Consider the following 21,495-nt stretch of genomic DNA (forward strand, 5'->3'; position numbering starts at 1 on the left):
TGAGGAATTGGGTGGATGGTGCTTCTATTCAAGTGAATTAGGAACAAACAGGGAAAGGACAGGTTTGGGGGAAAAGATGAGTGCAGTCTTGCCCATATAGAGTTTGAGGACTTACAAAATATGAAGAAATCCTCATTGGAAGTTTAATATAAATGTCTGGAGTTAACAAGAGACATAAGAGACATCTTTGATGCACATATAGATTTGGAGTCATTACATCATTTAGTTAGGAAGTAAACCAGAAAAAATGTAATGTCATGTATGTCAGGTGATTTAAGAAGGTAGGCATGTCAAAGATACTGAATACCTACTAAGGAGACAAATGAAATCATGACAAAAATTTGTTGGACTTAGCACAAAAATTTGTTGGAGGTCACTGGTGACCTTAGTTGTTTTACGTGTGGTGGAAGCACAAGATGCACTACAGTGAATTAAGAGTGAACGGGGGGCAGGGTGGTGGTATCAGGAAATAGAACGGTGTATATACCTCTGAGCAATCTGGCCATAAGGTGGAGAGGTTGGTGGAAGGAATCTGGACAGGTTGCCAGAAGGTTGGAAGAGATGTAAGCATGTTTTTAAAAGCTGATAAGAAGGATACAACAGAAAGGAATAGATTAAAGATGCTGGAAAGAAAAGAGATACTTCACAGTCTAAGACAAGAAAGAAGGGAATGAGATCCAGAGCCTAAAAAGAGGGACTCATCTTACAGAAGAGGACAACATACTATCAATTGTACATTAAGGGAAGGAGAGCAGGCAGGTGGGGTTTAGAGCTGGCTCCCAATTTGAAGCTCCTAGTTTCTTTCCAAAGTGAGTGGAGTGGGGGTAGGGTTGTTGGCTTAATGGAGGAGATAATGATTAGATTATAGTAACTGAGAACCGACCAGTAGTACTGAAGGCCCAGTGAAATTTGTTAAGCATAAAATTTAGAGTGGTACCATTCTTCCCTGTTGTGTACACTTAAACAGAAAATTTCAGAAACCACATGTCATGCCTAATATATTCATTATGTGGTAAGACACTGTTTTATAATTTCACAAAACAGTTTACAAACAACCTGCCTATAACAAATTAGTAATTCCCCCCCCCCATATTTTAAAAGGTACACACATCTTACTTTCAGTCATCAAGCTGTGGTTCACATGCTATCAAATCTAAGGTTTTAAAATCAGTCTTACTACCACAACTATAAAATACCTTTTTCTATAAATATATAAAAATGTAGGTGTATTTGTGTGTACAGATGTGCAATCCTCATTAATCTGATTAGGTGATCCTAATTTGGTTAGAGCCTTATGCTAACACTGTGAAGAAAGGTTTTGCTAAAGACATTAGGACATTTTTGCTTGCTTATTTAACAGGCTACACTTTAAGACCTTAGCAGATAAGTTATTACATTTGAATGCAAGCTAAAGTCTCAGTTATTCATTGAAGGTTGGCTTTATAGGGTCTGCTTAGAAACACCTGATTGGCAGCTGAAGTTATTAGATATACCTAAAATACTAACATTACCTTTAAATTTTTCTGTAAATTTTATTGACTTAACATGATTTTCCTGAGTTATCAAGCATTTACTATAGGCTTATACCCAAAGTGATCTTGAATGATCACAAACAAATGCCTTTATGGTTGATCTACAAAAAGTCATAAATACACAAAAATAACACTTGATTTAAACATTAAAAAAAATTCACATTTCGATGAATTAAAAAGTTTAAGCACTTATGATTTTTATAATAGAGGAATGTAATCCTAGGAATTAAATGTAACAGTGATCCCTAGAAATTCAACGACTGGAGAAAAGGGTGTCAATACTTCTAAACAAAAAAGAGCATTTCTTATAAAAATTCACTAAATTCTAATTTTCATTACTAAATATGAAATTAGAGGAGATTTTTGAAAGGGCCCAACATATAAGCCTACCTATAGCAAACCAAAAGGATAAAAGAACTAAGACTAGTCAAATTCCCACCTGATATTCAGTCTTCTAAACATTCACCTATTTATTTTACCCTTAGACAACTCTCCTACATTCATCCAAAGTGAATATAAGTCAGGAGTAAATGAATACCTGACATCATTGTTTATGTTTACATGAACTTTTCAATCAATTTCAAAGCTAAAAAGGAAATTCAGTAATATCTTTTCTAATATAAAAATGTCCTAACAAAAGACATTTAAGTAATACCCATAAAAATATTCTCCAGAACCTTTTTCGATATAATTGTCAATGACTTAAAATGTAGAGTCATCAATATAGGTAGGACCTACTTCCTGTCAGACTCTCAAGTCTCTTCCTACCCAGTAATAGTATGAAATATATTTCTTGTACTCAAATCCTGAACTACCAATGCTTAGGAATTCAAAATAATATTAAGTATAAAAGATGCTCCTCCACAGTAAATCTCAAATCTCCTTATTAAGGCTATGTTAGGGTACTCAAAGTATCAAATATAAAAACAATGTCCACTGCCCATTAGTACTGCAGGAGTATCTAACACTTGTATGATTCTACTGCATAAAATTTACAAACACCAAATGGCTGGCTAAAGTATTGTTACAGTGGTTTACAGAATATTATAAAAGATCTTTTTGATCATTGTCAAGCAACATTAAATCCTCACGGAAAGCATAGCATAATTACATTTTGGGAAGAATATGATCTGTAATGTAAATACAACAGCTTAGCCTCACTTTATAGTAAGGGCCTGTAATGACTAAGCCAGGTAGGCCCTGGCTTATCAGATTTTAATTCATTTTATACCATATCCATTTTTTTCCTTTGCTAAATATAGATTAAACTGCTTTTCAGTTTTACAATATATCAAATTTTTTAAAATTACTGTCCAAGACAGGTTAGAATGATTCAGCATCTACATCTTAAATCCAAGAGCAAGAAATGCAGCTGATTTTTTTTTTTCTAAAGCAACCAAATCTCACTCAAGAAAATCTACTTGTACAGCCAGAGAAAAAGAGGAAATTAGTTTCTATTAGGTAATTCAATAAAGTATATGCATGAAAATGAATATCTGAAAAATAGTTTTAAATAATCTTATAATCAGTGACTACATTTTGCGATTGTGCTTTTTTTTTCTTTAGTAGATGAAAAGCATCTTGGTTCACTTAATTTTAACAGTTCATAATTTAAGTAATACATTTTAAGAAGATACTATCCTTACAAAGGTCCTTACCTTTTTAAATTTCTTTACTTACTACCTGCAAACAATAGGTAACAGAGCCTGCCTCTGCTCTTCATTCTTTTTTACTAACATTTACTCACAGCTTAAATAAAACATTATGACTTTTACAAAATTAATAGCTATAATAAGACCACTATTTACTACTTACTATTTTACAGCCATCCTCTCTAACCTTACTACACAGCCTTTTTAACCCTCTTTGTTTAAAATTTCAGGTTTTTTGGGGGGGTGGGGATCAGGGAAAATGCATTTTGAAAGGGATACAAATTAAAAGTATTAGCAAAAATTAAGAGACTATGTATTTCAGTATTTGGCAATATAAGATCCTAACTTCAATGTTAATTTAAAAAAAAAAAAAGAAGCAAAACCAGACTGCAACAGTTCACACCCTGAAAATGTGGCCTATTTACCCTGAAAACATATAATCTATAAATAAATACAGATAAAATACAAAAATCACATTTAATATTTAGACTTTAAATCCCAAATTTTTCCAAACTGTCATTATCATTTTCATTTCAAAATCTATCTTATGTTTCAGAAAAATAGCCTTCATCCTCTGATATTCTAAAAATAGACTCCTACTGTCTCTTTTACATGAAACAATTACGCTTGGTTACGAGTCCTACCATATCAGCCAAATCATCAATACCTAAAATTCTTATTTAACCTCATTTTTGGCAATCAAAATGGTAATATATAGAAAAAAATCTTACCTATATGCTGCATTTTCTTTCACATGTAAAATGGTTAGATTCCCCTTCTACTTAATCAGTACAGTATCTGAACATTTTTCGGTCTGACTTGCAATATTTGCTTTCCCTCTTAGGGCATAGCATCCGCAGGGTTATACAGCACTACTTACATTCTCTTCCACATAAAAATCAGACATTACATGAAAGGAAAAGAAAGACAGCCCATTTCAAAGCATCTGGCAAACCTCCATTGGCAACCCGCCAAGCCTCTGCAAAACCTTCCTGTCTTTCCGAGCATGCTCACTTAAAACCAACAGCACGTTACTATGGCAACTCTGTAGGCAGCCTGTAAGTATGAACCGCCATTCTGATTTCAGAGTGCAAAAAGCCAAATACTGCAGGGGAAGTAAAAGGGAAGAAATACCCTATGCCCTATATCACATACAAGTACACTCATTTTGTTTCAAGAATTCTTATTTGTGTATGTAAAACGGAAACAAACATTCCACATTTTCCAAGCAAATATTTTTCATGCTCAAATAGGTCTTTTTCAGTAAACTCATTCTCTTTGTCTGCCCCGAAGCCCCTTTACCTCATAACAACCAAAACTATACTGGACAGTTTATCTCACTTGACAAAACACTGCTGAAAAAATAGACAGCAATATTCAAGTAAGCAATTATGCGGTACTTCATGAATGATTTCCTACAATTACATATACATTCTTAACAACACAGTGGTATTACAAAGAAAACCATTAGCACTTATAAAATACAATCTAAATCTTTTCTATGATTTATCCAACTACCAAATGAAATATTCTTCCATTTAGATAGGATTTTTTTAATCCTCATTATCCTTGAGATACTGTGAAATGTCTTTTAAAAGAGGTGAGATTTCAAAGTTAAGACAGACCAGACCTGGGTTCAAATTCCTGCTCTCCACATTTGAGCTGTGTCATCTTTGGAAAGTTATTTAACCTTTCTGACCCTCACTTTTCTTTTTAAAGTAGAATAATAACAATTACTCCATCTGACAATAACTTAAATGAGTTAACACATGTAATATACCTAAAAGTTACATTTCCTTCCTCCTTGGTTATTTGGAAAAGATGTTAAAAAAAAAAAAAAAAGTTTGCACTTGCTGCTCATTTACCCTGAAAAGTTCTTCTCTGTAATCTCTTACCCACTAAAAATTAGTTCTGATTTGCCCACTAAGCTAAAAGCCAGAAAGCTCCCCCTTCCCCAAATAAAGCTGAGCTAGAAAAAGACAGCAACAAATAATATAAAGAATCTAAACACAGGGAAAATGTATGAAGGTATTATTTTTAGAGTATTAAAATGTTTTCATATGTTACAAACATGAAATTTCACCTACCATCTCTTCTTCTTCCTTTTTGGCCTCCTTTTCCTTCTCTTCATCATTTTCTTCAGCTGGGCCAACTTCATCATCACTACTGGATGACTCAAGGATTTCACTTATATCCATTTTCCAATTATCAGGAACAACTCTAGTTTTTAAGAAGATGCTTGCTTTCTGCAGCCCTAAAAGTAAAAATGTACTTCAGCAGTTGTTATGGAATTAGCACCATAGAATAATACAAAGCCATGACATTCAGAGTCAGAAGATCTGGATTCAAATTCAGCTGTCATTTCTACAATGATACAGTAAATTTGAACATATAAGTTATAATATTATATTAATGTTTATTTTTCTCTAGGGAATACTGTCAGAAATGTTAGTGATAAAACACACAAAGAATTAAGGTCAAATACTTTATCTAGATATTAAAAAAAGGCATTAAAGAAGAGTGGATATCAACTCTAAACAGTTAAAAAGGCACCAGAAAATATTCAGTCTTGCTTTTGCCACTAAATTTGCCATTTAGAGTCACATCATGAAATAATGGATTGATTCATCCTTATTTTACCTGGTTTAGCAGAGAGCTCAGATTCAGGTAGATCGAGAATGTCTACTTCCTTGATATCCTTTCTTGCTATAGAATAACTAATTATAGAGAAGAATAAATAGGAGGGAAACCATTATTAAATAAGAATTATCACTTAAAGAGTCATGTTAACACACAGAAAATACAAATCTCAAAATCAAAATTATTTTACCTATAAATTGTTTTAAAAAGACCATGTATATCCTAATCCTTAATAAAGGGCAAGAGGTAATATAGGCAAAGCTAATATCTTAATTCTAAAGATTCACATACTCAAAGCACACTAATTTGAGAGCCTCACATTTGTAATATTTCAATTTATGCAACCCTCTTACCTACAATATGGGGTAGTTTATATCAGCATAGTGTTTTCCTTATAGTGTCTATTTTGAACTTTCATATTTCTCAAATTTACTATTCAGTTCAGTATGAAAAATTTAATAGATGGTAACATTAAAATATTTTTATCATTGTAAAATATATTATGGTATCAAATTTTTCACAGAGAATCACAACTCAATAAATACATAATTTTACATTTTTTGGAAACAAAGCAAAGTTGAAGTGAAGGAAGGTTTCTAAAACTCTGACCTTTTTTTAAATTAATTTTTATTGGAGTTCAAAATCTGACTTTTAATCAGAAAAAAAGTCAAAATAATTATTCTAGTAATATAAATTCTATTAAAAGTAAGTTTCATGTTTTATAATATGAAATAGTACACATAATAAAAATAAAGATTTCTTACAATTAGGGCTTCCTTGGTGGCTCAGTGGTTAAGAATCTGCCTGCCAATGCAGGGGACACGGGTTCGAGCCCTGGTCCGGGAAGATCCCACATGCCATGGAGCAATTAAGCCCGTGCGCCACAACTACTGAGCCTGGTCTCTAGAGCCCGTGAGCCACAACTGCTGAAGCCTGCACACCTAGAGCCCTTGCTCCGCAACAAGAGAAGCAACCGCAATGAGAAGCCCACGCACTGCAAAGAAGAGTAGCCCCTGCTCGCCACAACTAGAAAGCCCGCACGCAGCAACAAAGACCCAACGCAGCCAAAAATAAATAAATAAATAAAAGAAAAGAAAAAAAGAATTCTTACAATTAAAGAGAAAATCAATACTATGCTTTATTTTAAAACTTTTAAAATATTATTCTCACATATTGTTGTTCAGTTTTTATATAAAAATTTCAGGGACTTCCCTGGTGGCGCAGTGGCTAAGAATCTGCCTGCCAATGCAGGGGACACAGGTTCGAGCCCGGGTCCGGGAAGATCCCATGTGCCGCAGAGCAACTAAGCCCATGAGCCACAGCAACTGAGCCTGCACTCTAGAGCCCGCGAGCCACAGCTACTGAGCCCACGTGCTGCAACTACTGACGCCTGTGTGCCTAGAGCCCATGCTCCGCAACAAGAGAAGCCACTGGAATGAGAAGCCCGCGCACGACAACGAAGAGTAGCCCCCACTCGCCGCAACTGGAGAAAGCCCACGCACAGCAACTGAAGACCCAACGCAGCCAAAAATAAAATAAATAAATTTATTAAAAAAAAATTTTTTTTAAATAACCTATATTACAAAAAGTCAAAACATATTAGGTAACAACTTCTCAGTTCATGAAATGATTAAACTTCAAAAAATAAAGCCTTGATTTCCATTTTTTTCTCCCAATGTAACACTATTAAGTGATTCATTACTCACAATTTAGAATCGATAAATGACCGAATTAAACATTGGTCTTTTTTCACTGTGATATCATCATTACAACTGGGAGATACTACCTGAAATATAAAATAAAAGCAGATTGATTACTACTTTCCCTACTCAAAGAAAGAATATATTTTTTATAATAACAATTCTGGATCCCCTAACTTCTTGAAATGATTATATTTGAAAAGAAATAGGTTCATTGTCAACAGCTTCCATACCATAATAAATTACTTACAAAAGATTGCCTTCTAATTTTTCTTTAGCATATTGGCTTTCTAGATATTTAATATACCCAGTCATTAGATAATAAAATGAATAATTAATGAAATATAAACCATAACGTGACCACTTTAAAAATATTAGGATTTATTCTAAGCCAAATAATAATAACTCATTTACTGTCCAAAAAAAATGTATGATCTATGATGAAAATGTGCCATATTATAATTTTTTTTAAATGCACTTAAATCAGGATCAATTTTGAAATCTGCCTATTTGATTAAAATAAGCACTTAAGTTCCCATTCTTACCAAGGCATGTACAATTTTTAGTAATTAAACAAATCAGAGAAAATCTGAGTGAAGAACTTTTAAATTTCTTAACTTTTAAAAATAACAAATGTCTTAACATTAGTAACTAACCAATCTCTGTATATTCTTTACAGAATTTAATATTTAAAAAACATTAAAGGCTACTAATAAATTGCTGAACTGTACCTGCTCAACATTAGCCCCTCTGTGGTAATCTAGCACCAACCACAGAACTTTATGCAATGATGGAAATGTTCTCTGTCGGCACTGACCAATATAGCAGCAATGAATCACATGGGGCTGAGCATCTGAAATGTGGCCAGTTCAACTGAGAGACTGAATTTTTAATTCTATTTAATATTAATTAAGTTACAATTTAAACTTAAATAGCCACACATGGCTCATGACTATCATATTAAACAGCGTTATGTCCAGACAATCAAAAATTCTTGGCAGTTGTATCAGCTGTCTTAACATCAGATGGTATTAAATGTTTTTTTGTTTGTTTGTTTGTTAGGTGCTGGTAATTACTAGACTAATAATATAGTTGTGTCTGCCCTCAAGGAGCTAACACTGAAATGGAAAGGTAAATACAAAAAGATATACAAAAAGAACATAACGAAGGATAAGTACAGTGATACCAACTAGGCATAAGATAAAGTATCAATAAAAACACCTAGGAAGAAGATTTAACCAGACCTGGGAAGGGAAAATGTGTGGCAGCTAAGGCTTAAGGTAAGTCTTAAAGGATGAGTAGACAGAACCCAAGGCTTAATTACCTCACCTGTGAACCACTCTAATGGCCTCCAAATTGATTCCTATCACCTCCACTGCTTTCAACAATAATCCATCCACCATACCACTGTGTTATTAACATTCCTAAATATGCAGCTCAAATAATATCACTCTTCTGCAAAATTCTATGCAGAATTATGTCCAGATTCTTTAGATGAAATTTTAAAGACCCTTCTGCCCTTGATCCAAATTATCTTCCCAGTCTTCTTTCCTATTATGCCCCTATTCACATCTAATATTTAGCCAAAATGGATTCCCACAGCACACAGTTTCATGAACAAACCCCCTTCTTTCCTATTACTTATTCTGTTTCTTCTAAGAAAGTTCTCTAGTGAAGCTCTGCTAACTAACTTTAAATCCTTCAAGGCTCAGCTCAAAAGCTTCATGAAGGCTTTTTCTTTATTTTTCTTTTTGGATTTCCTTCAAATAAATGCAAGGTCTCAGGACAAGAAGTCCTAATATTGAATGTATACTATTTTATATTACAGTTACTTGGATTATTCTCTGCAGTACACTAAAATCATCAAATGTAAGATTGATTCTTACATTGACTCTTACTCATCTTTTATCACCTGGGAAATGATAAACCTGTTGAGTAAATAAAGGCATTTTTTTTTTTTAATCTCTTGACAAATTATGACCTGAGTATTCTGAATCCAAACCCATTTACTTGTTGGCCTATACAGCTGAAAGGTTCAAAGGATTTTCAGACTTTTCCTATGTAAAGTAAATCTACTACATAGGAATTGAGTAATGTATTTATATGCACATAGAAACCTAAAAAAAAAAAAAAAAGCCTCAGTTCTTTAAAGGAGTCTAACCTAATTTGGGAGGTATTTTGTGCCAAAATTATTATTAGAGATATAAGTGATATCAAAACTCAGAGAAGAAGGGGCATACTTATGTTAAAGTGGTTAGGGGAGAATCTGCAGGAAAGGTAGGACCTGAGCTGAGCCTTAAGACATATTTAAGAGGAGAGGAGTAGGAAGAAGAGAAAGGGGAGATAGGTATTACCAAGTACTATTGATTCCTCTTGTGAAGTAATTCTCTTGCCCATACCTTCTCATTCCTTTCCCAAGTAAGCAAAGGTTAGTTTTCTCTACCAACCTACCCAAGATTTGCCATTTCTAAAGCCTAGGTATACCCTTCCTTTCCCTAAAACTCTTTGTCCTATTCCAGTGTCTGCACCAAAAGTTTTTAAAATTACTATATAATATTTAACTACTACACAGTCTTTGAGATGTGTATAGTAAACTCCTTGAGGGCAATGTGTTATGTCTCATACCTCTTTCTTTTCTTAAGGAGCTTAGAGCAAAGCTGAAGTCACTGCAAATCCTTAGTAAATACTAATTGATTTAAGGGGTAAAGGACTGGAGGAGTGAAGTGTCTTACACAGGGAGCAGTTAAGAAAGAGCCTAAGTAGACAGCTTACACTGAAAATGAGAAACAAACTAAGAGCTAGGGATGACCACAGATATCAGCTAAAAATGCAGAATTGACTCATTAGGCAGAGTCAGTGCAGGTTTTTTTTTTTTTGAGAATGGGACTATCATGATTAAATCAATGTTTTAAAATTTCTCTATAAAAGTTACTTCCAGAAAATAAGTCTGAATTTAGTAAAGAAAGCATTCAGGCATCAAGTTAAGAGAAGTTGGTGGTAGGTGCTATATTATCAGGTGAAAAAAGGTGATGGGAACAGAGTAAAAACAGACCACTGGACACATTTTGAAGGAAAAACTGAAAGATCTCAATAAATACTTGGTTATAGAGAAGTAAAGAAAGGAAATAACAAAAGAAGACAGTGAAGTATGCGGGACCTGAGTAGGATTGCTCAATTTTGCAATAAAGTCCAAACTAAATTTGTGTAACACTCTCAAAATATTTTAAATGCCTTCTTAAAATCCATGTTAAACAAATACTTTAAATGGTTAATTAACTCTGCAAAGAAACCATACTTACCAAAGCAGGATACCATTCACTCTTCTCAGATGTAGATACCACACTTACAACTTTTCCTAATAATTCATCATTGAGACGTCGCTTATCTTCATCTTCCTCTTCACTACTTTCTTCTTCTTTTTCATCTTCGTTACTAAAAGTTAGAATAACTTTATCATGATCTTAACATCAACCATTTTTGATACAGTCATTACCCCAGGATAGTAGCCTCTTCATTCAAGTTGGAATTGAAGAAACAGATACTTCCCTAGCCCCAAAGAAGTAGTCCTGCGCTGTCCATGGTAACCCTGAGTCCACTTCACTAGAACAGTGAGGACGTGGACTTAGACTCTCATGCCAATCACTGGCTGGGACAGAAAAGCTATATCACCAGGAAGTACTCACTGTGCCAAATACAGTTTAAGAGACTGTCCTTCCACTTTTTATGAAGGCCAGGTTCCAGATAATGTAACTCTAATTCTCCAACAGGTTAGGAAAAGATCTCACCAAACACATCAGGAGGTTTATTTAGATAACCTATCTGGATAACTAAACAATCAGACAAGGCCACAATGAGGAAAAATCTACAAAACAATTGGCCTGTACTCTTCAAAAATGTCACTGTCATGAAGACAAAACAAGGCTGAGGAACTTTTCTAGATTAAAGGAGACTTAAGAACCACATAAACTAAATGCAATGCATGATCTTGGATTGAATACTGGAATCAGGCGATGGTATAAAGGCTATTATTGGGACAATTGGCAAAATCTGAAATATGTATTATATATTATCAGATAATAGCATTCTATCAATGTTATGTGTTCTGAATTTGATAACCATACTTTGATTATATAAGAGAATGTCCTTGTTCTTACATAAACTATTTAGGGATAAGAAGTCATGATGCTTGCAACTTCCTCTTAAATGGTTCAGCCAATTAAAATTATTATTAAATAAAAAATAATTATAATATATGTATATAAAGACAGGAAATGATAAAGCAAATGTGTTCAAAAGTTTTAATAATTTAGTGAATCTGGATGAGCATATGAAAGTTTATTATATTCTTCTTACAATTTTTAAACTTGAAATGTTTTTGAAATAAAAAGGCTAAAAAAACACATATACGCCCATAACATAGCAAAATAATCCTGTCAATTAAGGAATTTGGCAAAGTAACTCAAAAAAAAAAAATAGCCTTTTTTAAAAAGGGGTTGAGATCATTATTCCTATTACTTTGTCCAAGAATTAAGAACAAAGTCTACTCAGGGTAAAATGTCTAAAACAAGGATACAAGATGCTGTGGAAAGGCCACCCAAACAAATTTCGCCACCGTAGAAAAACCACTTATTTAATGTTGTGACAACTGTAATGTTACTGTACATGAAAACACTCACACAGGCAGAGAGGACCTCCTTCCTCTGTTCGTCTTCTTTGCAATTACTGGAGTTCCAAAATGCTCTGGATTTGTTAATGGAAGCTGGTCAAGAGTCTGGATAAGAAACAGACAAATTAAATCACTTTTTGCCTCTACATTAGTAGCTGTTGTTCAATTTAAAAAGTCCATCCATGTTACCCTACCTCACTCTCAGCAAAATGTCTCTCTCCTTTCAGGCATAGTGAGGTACGTCTCAATGTTCTCTCGTCACCATCATCGAACACTGCAATAGGCAAAAGATATCAGAGAATTTATGCACACTTATTGCTATTTACCTGGGGCTTAAGAACCATTATTTGTTAGTTACGCTTCAAAACCTTTTAAAATATACACACATTTTTCATTCTATAGATACCAAACAAACACAGGTTAATGGCTGCCCCAAACTGCTTAAGTGTCTCCATTCACTTTTTCAATCTCTATCACTACAGAACGACCTTCTTAAACCATTAGCAACCTAGTCAAAGCACAGATATTAAATTACCTTTCATCTTAGAAGAACGAGCAAAAACCTGGTTTAAAAAAAAGAAGTATTATGGGTTTTTTCACAACAGTTATCAATGGAGTATCTCTAATGTCCAGAAACTGTCTGACTGCTCGTAATGCTGTTGGTTCACTCTACTGCTTCTACTTATTTGCATGATAACCTAATACAACAGAAGTACTGGCTGCCAAATTCTAAAGTCATAAGATTCAACTTGTTTCTTTTGCTAGAGGAGGATGCAAGAAGTTTAGAAATAAAAGTTGAAACACCAGAAAGAAGAAAATTTTTTTAATTCTAAAAAATAAGTCGTAATTGCACAGAAGCTTTCTCAAGTTTTTATTTCTACTACATTTAAAAGAAATCATACTACTTGGAAACTATGTGTAAAATATTTCAAGAAAATGGGGGCAAGGAATTTAACAATTTACCACCAATGCTCTTCATATATCTAGCTATATATATTATTTTGATAATTTTATAGGTTTAATTTTCTAGAAAGGTACTCTGATTTTACCACCTAATATTCACAAAGAAAATGTTCTCAGAAGATACCTGATGCCCAGCATTATGAAAAAATAAAATACAAGAAGATAGAATCCTTACTTCTGATACTTAAAACGTGTATACACATCAACAAATGTTTATATATATTATGGAAAAAGCACATACACAGGAAAGCATACATAAACAAAAGTGATTATTATTTTAAGATTTAATCCTAATTTTTATAATTCTACATGTTTTTCAATTTTTTAATGTTTTTTCAATTTAACAGGATAGATTAATGTTAAGAAAGGAAAATTCTACATTATCTTGATTTAGTATCTTAAAATCTTTACCTTGTTATCTATATAATTACAATCATGAATTTTTTTTAAAGGGCTGCTTTATTAGCAAAAACTTTGCCTTTGAATCATAAACATTTTTCATGGTAGAAACTTAACTATGTAAGAGTACTCAACTTCTTCAATATTTATCCACCTCAGTCAGTTCCTTCTCTTAGACTAAAGACACCTAGTTTAGATTCTCTTACATGCAGGAGACAATGCAGAGAATATTAAAAGCTCCTGATGCACATATTTAAAGAACCATAATAATTCTGCAAAATCATCTGTTATACACTGTCAATGATGCAGAAATTAATGACCACCTGCAGACACAATGACAGGATAAAACACAATATCCTCCAACAATTATATCACTAATCTACACTTGATTAACACTAGTTTAAATATTTGTATCACAATTATGATTTATATGGTGTCATCGAGTCTGATAAATAAACCACTGCTCTTTGAAAAATTCAAAATCATGAAATTATCATACCAAACTTAAAATAATTTTCATGTTATTATTAATGTCCATAAGTATGCTAAAGAATAAAACTTAAAAGTTCCAATTTTCCTTAATGCCTACAATACCAAAGATGGTGACACTGGACACACACATATACACTATATACACCACATTTAAGTGGTGGAGATGTGAGGAAGGAAAATGAGAATATAAGACAAATCACTAATATCAAATTTATGAAACAAAATCTTTTCCACAATGTTTTATTATTAATCAATGGCAGCCCCAAATCAAAATGCTCTGATGAGAAATTTCAACAATTTAACATTCTGAGTTCTTGTTTTTTTAAAATATTCACCTTGAAATATATCAGATTTTTGAAGGAAAAAATTAATCTCACTTCAACACAATTTTACCATGGTTAGAAATAAGGTAAGGACCAAAGTCAATTGTGGTACAAATAACCCTTTAACATTTTTTACAGGAACCGAACCCCTTCCAACTTCAAGTGAACAAAGAGAAACAGAATTTTCTCCATTTCTCTTAAAAAATACTTTTAAGAATTTTTTTTTAATTCATAAAGCTATACAAAGGTATGTATTTGAGTACTTTATACAAGTTTGTTGAGCCATATAACTTCTCAAGACTTTCTGAAAGACAAACAGAAAACTTAACAACATAGTGGACCTATTTAATCATGACATCCCTGATTATCAAAATCATTAAGAAGTTCCATCTAGGGCTTCCCTGGTGGCGCAGTGGTTAAGAATCCGCCTGCCAATGCAGGGGACACTGAATCGAGCCCTGGTCCAGGAAGATCCCACATGCCGCATAGCGACTAAGCCCGTGCGCCACAACTACTGAGCCTGTGCTCTAGAGCCCACGAGCCACAACTACTGAAACCCGTGCGCCTAGAGCCCGTGCTTCGCAACAAGAGAAGCCACTGCAATGAGAAACCCGCGCACCGCAACAGAGAGTAGCCCCCGCTCGCCGCAACTAGAGAAAGCCCGCGCACAGCAAGGAAGACCCAACGCAGCCAAAAATAAATAAATAAAATTTATTTTAAAAAAGTTTCCTTTAGGGAATTCCCTGGCAGTCCAGTGGTTAGGACTCTGCACTCTCACTGCCAAGGGCCCAGGTTCAATCCCAGGTTGGGGAACTATCCCACAAGCCACGCGGTGCGGCCAAAAAAAAAAGTTTCCTCTATAACTTCCACGTTAGAAATATCATATTAAAGAACACATAATTTGAAGGCATTGAACACTGACTCTGGCATTTTGATAAGAGTGAAATAATTAACTGGTGTGTGTATAGTATATTAAGCTTATTTTTGGTTCAAGGTGTATACTACAGCACGCCAAGAGAAAAAAAGTCAGAGTATAAGGATCTAGTAATTATAAGATATGAAATGTCTTATACTTGCCAAAAATGGCATTTGAATAGATCATTCACTGAGTGCAAGAGAACAGATACTACTAAAATTGTATCCCTGTTAGTGTATTACACATAAATTCTAAAACCTAATTTGAGGACAATGATGAAGCTAAGACTCTCTCTATAACATTAATCACACGAGACAAAATAATGCTAATGGAAACAAATACACAAAGCCTGACCCTGAACTGTTAGAATTCAAAGAAACAAAAGTAACAGGGATCTAATCTAACTACTAAATACAAAAGATTTACCTGTTATCATAGCACTGTTAGATGCTGGAGAATAGTAAGATAATAACAACAGTAAACTAACTTTATCTGTCCAAAGATACAATTGGCTATTACTTATTAAGCTTCTACTATGCCCTAATCCTCACAGCAGCCTCTACAGGGTCGGAATCACTATATTCCTTTTATAGATAAAGAAATTGAGAATTAGAAGGTTCATCTATGAGCTACAATTTAGTCAAGGGGGGATCAAAATGAATTAAGAAACAGGTAAGAAACAGAGGCATAAAATGAACACTGGGAAGAGAGTTAAGAATTCTGACTTGATAAATAACAAGGTCCTACTGTATAGAACAGGGAACTATATTCAATATCCTGTGATAAACCATAATAGAAAAGAATATGAAAAAGAATATATACATATGTATAACTGAATCACTTTGCTATACAGCAGAAATTAACACAACACTGTAAAGCAACTATATTTCAATAATAAAAATTAATTTTTTAAAACCCTCAAACTTTATCTTGTTAATAAACAAAAAATAAACAAAAAAAAGAATTCTGACGTAGTGAAAATAAGTATTATTGTTATATCTGTTTATACCAGTAACAACAAAACATTTCACGTGATACAGTAAAAACTTTAAAATTAAAAATATATGCATACCCTAGGTAAAACCAATAGTTCTGTTGCTCATAAAATCATCTGTGATAACTATAGAAGCCCCTCAGCAGCTAAGATCAAAAACTTCAGGAATCTGGAAATTTAAGAAATTAACATTCAAATGTATAATTATGTTAACAAAATATCATGAGAATGTTAAGTCTTACAGAACGCTATTTAAACAATGGGTTAAAGCCTATCACAGGACTAAATAGATTTGTTACTTAGTACTTTTTCTCTTAGTATTTTTTTTCTTACTGAATGATTTTCTAGTCAGGGGAATAACCACTTGGCTTTGAAAACATTTTGTGGTTGATTCTGGTTACAACAACATTCGTCATAAGCTGTTCTAATCAAATTAAAAGCCTTATAAGCCTACAGCACATTCTACAAAAGTCAGTCCATTCACCAGGTTAATGTAACCCTCCTCTACTCCTTTAACTTAGAATTTCCATGAGATCTGATATAACTGATGTGCAAAATAATAAGAAGGCATGAAAAAATCCAGAAACTTAAAAAGCATTTGTCACAAAAATATATCAATGATCGAAAAGATTTTAGTGTTAAACTTGATATATGATGTATGTGTTTACGTACATTTATATATAAATTATTTAAATTAAAAGCAACTTTCTCCTTTACATTTTTCTTATTTTTCAAATACAATGTGTTATTTTTATATTCTAACAAAGCAAAAGAAGAACAGTTTTAGAATGTCTTACTGACAGTTATATCTGTCAGGAATTAAAGGCAACATTCAAGTGGAGATATGAATTCTAATCCCAATTTTGGTATCTTCTGAATGGCTGGACAGATAACAATACACTTCCATACATTACAGATTCCTTATCTTTAATGCAAGGAAAAGAACTGCCAAATGCATAAACTGCTAGGAAGCAATGTTTTATGATAGGAAGGGGAAATATTTCGAAGTCTCAAAAAACATAAAAATCCATGAACTGGTGCTATTTATTGTTCAACACTGGAGGTCAAGGTATTATTAGATTTTTTTTAATTGAGTTATGTTAGATCCATAATCTTTTTCAAAATTGGTCATTCAGCTATAATATGAAAAATTAATACCTATATTATATAAAGAGTTAATAACAGTTTCTCAGATAACTTTTGATCACTGATAATTATAACTCCTATTTAATCCAAATCAGCAGTGTGGTATCCCCTTTTGTTTCATTTTTAATAGCCTGACATAATTTCAAGTTCTTTTAAAATCAAAAAACATCATTGAGACCATTAACAATACTTTGAATACTTTCTGATTCTACCTATATAACACTTTGCTAGGAATTAGAAATCAAGAAAAATTCCAGAAAAGAGCAATTAAGTAGTCACTCAATTAAAGAAAATTATAGAAAGTTCGTGACCTGTGAGAGATCACACATTTTATTTTGCCATCTTTCAATAAGGATCATTCTTTATGTGGCCTACATCCTTCAATACCTAAACATTCTTTATCGCAGAGTGCTATACTGAGGATACTTAAGAGAATACTGCCTCTTAACATCTTAAAATTTTTTGGTCACTGTCTCTCATTACACAGATGCAAAAATCTTAAATATTTTGGATTCTTCTCCCCGAATTATTCTCTGTTTCTACAAATGTGGTCTGTTTTCTAAGTGTGTACTAACTGCATTAGATTCAGCCAATGTGCTTATAAAAAAGAAAGATTCTTGGGTTGCCATCCCAGACCTACTAAATCAGAGAGATTTGGGGTCCTCAAATCTTTGTTTTTTCAAATGAGCACCAAGTGATTCTTATGTACACTAATGCTTAATATATGAACCATATGCAATTAAGATTCTAAGCTCTTTGAGAACAAGAATTATACGATTTTTTCTGTTATTATCTATCAAAGAAAATCACCACAGAGAATGCTCAGTAGCAACTAGTTTTCATCAATACTGAAGTGCCATTCATGTAAAGGACAGAGATTGCTATTAATAATTGAAGGATTATTCTGGAGTGCAGAAAATCCAAAATGTGAAAACCTGAAAAGTATTGCTGCTGCAGAAGTATAAGCATTACATCAGTAAAACTTCACAAGTATTGTGAATGTAACCTTGATATTGGGCACCAAATAGGATGCATATTAGTATTCAAACATGCATCATATTATTTCCCATGATTCTGCACACATCAACTCCTGTAATTTTTACCACTGCTTTGTTTAATATAGCAAAATTGTATCCACTTAAAATCTAAGAGTTAATTTTAAGCTCAGTTTTTAAATCTCTAACAACTATCAACAGTCACAATTAAGCCCCCTAAAAATATATAGTTCAGAATAATAGCACCATTGTGAACCAACACCAACTTGTAGGAGGTCTAAGAATAAAAATGGTTAGAAAATATTAGGTACATACAGCACATTGCTACTACTAATAGAAGCCACAGAGTAAGACACAGGAAGCACAATTTTCAACCAAAGCGTGTTCTTCACAGCTTTGAGCATCAACTACAGATGAATGATGTTTACCCAAAGCAACAAATCAAGTAAACTAAAAATAAACCTAAAGGGTCATTTCTTTACCTTCTGCAAGGAAACCACAACACTATAATTACATCTTTTATACCAAGACATAAATGTAAAAACCAAATAATGCTATAGATGTTCAGTGTAAAGCCAACGAGGATGTTATCCACAAGACTGTGTAGTCTGAAAGTAATGAGAGGAGACTTGGAGATCTTAATTATTGCTATTCTCATCAACATAATGACAGCAACTATATAGGTACTACATTTAGGTTTTCATTTACATGCACTGTGACACTTGTTGCTACTCACTACAGTAAAGTTTTTTAAAGCCAGTATAAGCTTATGCATGAAATGTTAAGAATGAATTCACATTAGCAGCATATATATCTTTCGTGAAAGGTGTTACTAAGAGAGTCCTGACTGCATTGAAAATCAAAAATTAAGCTATGATCACCTAGGCTTGAATCTACTCTGGCCCGAATTTTTTTAGTCTGAAAATTCTGTGGTAACATCTATAGTGCCCTTATATAAAATAGGCAGCAATACAATAAAAGACTGCAACTATGCAATTTTAATTGTAATTCCAGAAAAAGTTTAAAAGTCTGATGACTTACAATACTAAGTTGTATTGACTTTTCTAACGGAAGAAAAATAACCATATGATTTAACTTTCTTGAAGGGAAATAGCAAGATAACCTAAAAAAGAAGTACATTCTTGGATGAAATAGCCATAAGTGGCCAAGTTACTATAAGGAGATAATTGGTTTTTTTTTTTTTTACCATCAGGGTGTCATTAAAATTTTAGCTGTCTATATCAAGTAAATTGACAGGAAAGAATACATATTTCTCTGCCAAGGTAATGATTCAATGTATTTACAAAACAGAGAGATAGATATGAAACCCACAAATTAAATCCTCTATATTAAATTACCTAACTACCTACCCACAGTATACCAACTAGCATCTGTCAACTTGCTGATAACAGCTTCCTGAAAGGATCCATCAGATGTCCTTGTTTCTACAATGGCTCCAACCTAAAACAAAAAATCGAAATTTCATCACCAAATGTAAACAAACAAACCAAATCACTCGTACCAACTATATGACCTGGGTTAAAAAAAATATATCTATTTATGGTAATTCTACCTTACATTGGCTTAGATCTTTATCATTTATAGTGTTCATACATTTACCATGCAATTCAAGTCTCAAAATGCTTAGGCTTAAGTAAGATAGCTATTATTACCCCTATTTTACATGTTGAAAATTGTGGTTCAGGAAGAGAGAATAATTTGCAAAGAGTCTAGGATGAGAACCCAGTCTTTTAAGTCTCATTTCAGAGCTTTTTTTACTACATGATACTGCCTTCAAGAAAATTGTGGAATGTAAGAACCAAAAAACCATAGGACAGCAAAAACAGCTTCAATTTTCTTTCATGTAAATATTGAATATTGGATTCAGCATTTGTATTTAAGGGACCTTTTAGATAAAGGTTCACCTGAAGAGAGAGGGATGGACCAGGTGACCTTCTTTCAGCTTCCAGACCTTTGTATATCAGATATTAACCGAAGTGGTACTCTGACATAACAAAGATTTATAACATAAACAAATGGCCAGAAATGGATGGAAAACATAATGTAGGTATTCATTAAATTGAACTATTAAGTCAACATAGTTTACTTGGTAAGTTAGAAAAACAGAAGATTCAGACTTATGATACTGGTATATTACACTTATCAAGCTAAACATCTGTGGCAACAATATGAAAAACAAAATGTAGTATTCAGTCCAAGAATTCAAAACAAAAGGTAGCTGAAACTCATGTTCACATATATTAAATTACCCTTCTGTAAGATGTTTAACATTCTTAAACTAAGGATACAGCCATTGTAATATTGTAATTTATCCTAACTCTACAACACCTTATTTGTATTTTTGTTTTGATTAACATTTTTTAACATTTTAAAAGTGTATCTACAAATATAAAATCCAATAAATCACTGTATGAATTTACGATTCATCATGTCAGATTGTAAACTGTACAAAATACGTACTCTTAAAGGACCCTTTACTTGGTCATCTTGCACCAACTGTGTAGTATTATCCTGTTTCAGGAGTACCTAAAAAACATTTTTGCACAATAGTTTGCATGTTACTTTTAAAACAGTACATTTATGGTAACACTGTAACAAAAATGTCTTTATACTTTCTTAGCATCCTGTGGTTACCTCTGGTATAATACTTATTCCATGGTATTTATGTTTCTTGTCTCTCTCATTAACTGTGAGCTCCCTGAGTGCTAGAGTCCTTCTCACTATATCCCCAGCAGTCAGCAAGTGTCAATACATATTACAGGCACTTAATAAATGTTTGCTGAATTAACTATAGAAGGTTTATAATCTGTAGTGATTATTGTAAAACCTTAAAATTGCCTTCATTGCTTTTTTTCAACTAGTCATAAAGGTTCTGCTGCCAAGTGTATTTAAAAAAAAAAAAAAAAAAAAAGAACAGCATCAAACTTTATTGCCTACACGCAAGGTAAACAAATTAAAACCAGAAGTCTTCTGGTCCTTTATAAAGTAAACCTAAAAAATAATCTGATATGCAATTCAGTCACAAATAAGTGCTCCCTTCTACTACAGATCTTCCC

At 33.0% G+C, this 21,495-nt stretch overlaps 1 protein-coding gene across 1 annotated transcript in view; it reads right to left on the reverse strand.

The window, feature by feature from the left end:
* Nucleotides 1-21,495, reverse strand: part of ARID4A (AT-rich interaction domain 4A) — a 56,996-nt gene that overhangs the window by 30,762 nt on the left and 4,739 nt on the right. Inside the window, exons 4-11 of the mRNA XM_082450335.1 lie at nucleotides 20,900-20,965; nucleotides 19,789-19,879; nucleotides 12,385-12,464; nucleotides 12,201-12,295; nucleotides 10,824-10,956; nucleotides 7,531-7,610; nucleotides 5,825-5,901; nucleotides 5,272-5,438 (exon numbers count right to left, since the gene is read on the reverse strand). Of these exons, the coding sequence (XP_082306461.1) occupies nucleotides 5,272-5,438; nucleotides 5,825-5,901; nucleotides 7,531-7,610; nucleotides 10,824-10,956; nucleotides 12,201-12,295; nucleotides 12,385-12,464; nucleotides 19,789-19,879; nucleotides 20,900-20,965 (789 nt within the window). The remainder of the gene's footprint in view (nucleotides 1-5,271; nucleotides 5,439-5,824; nucleotides 5,902-7,530; nucleotides 7,611-10,823; nucleotides 10,957-12,200; nucleotides 12,296-12,384; nucleotides 12,465-19,788; nucleotides 19,880-20,899; nucleotides 20,966-21,495) is intronic.

Source organism: Balaenoptera physalus (assembly GCF_965194825.1).
Source record: "Balaenoptera physalus genome assembly, chromosome: 2".
NCBI lineage: Eukaryota > Metazoa > Chordata > Mammalia > Artiodactyla > Balaenopteridae > Balaenoptera > Balaenoptera physalus.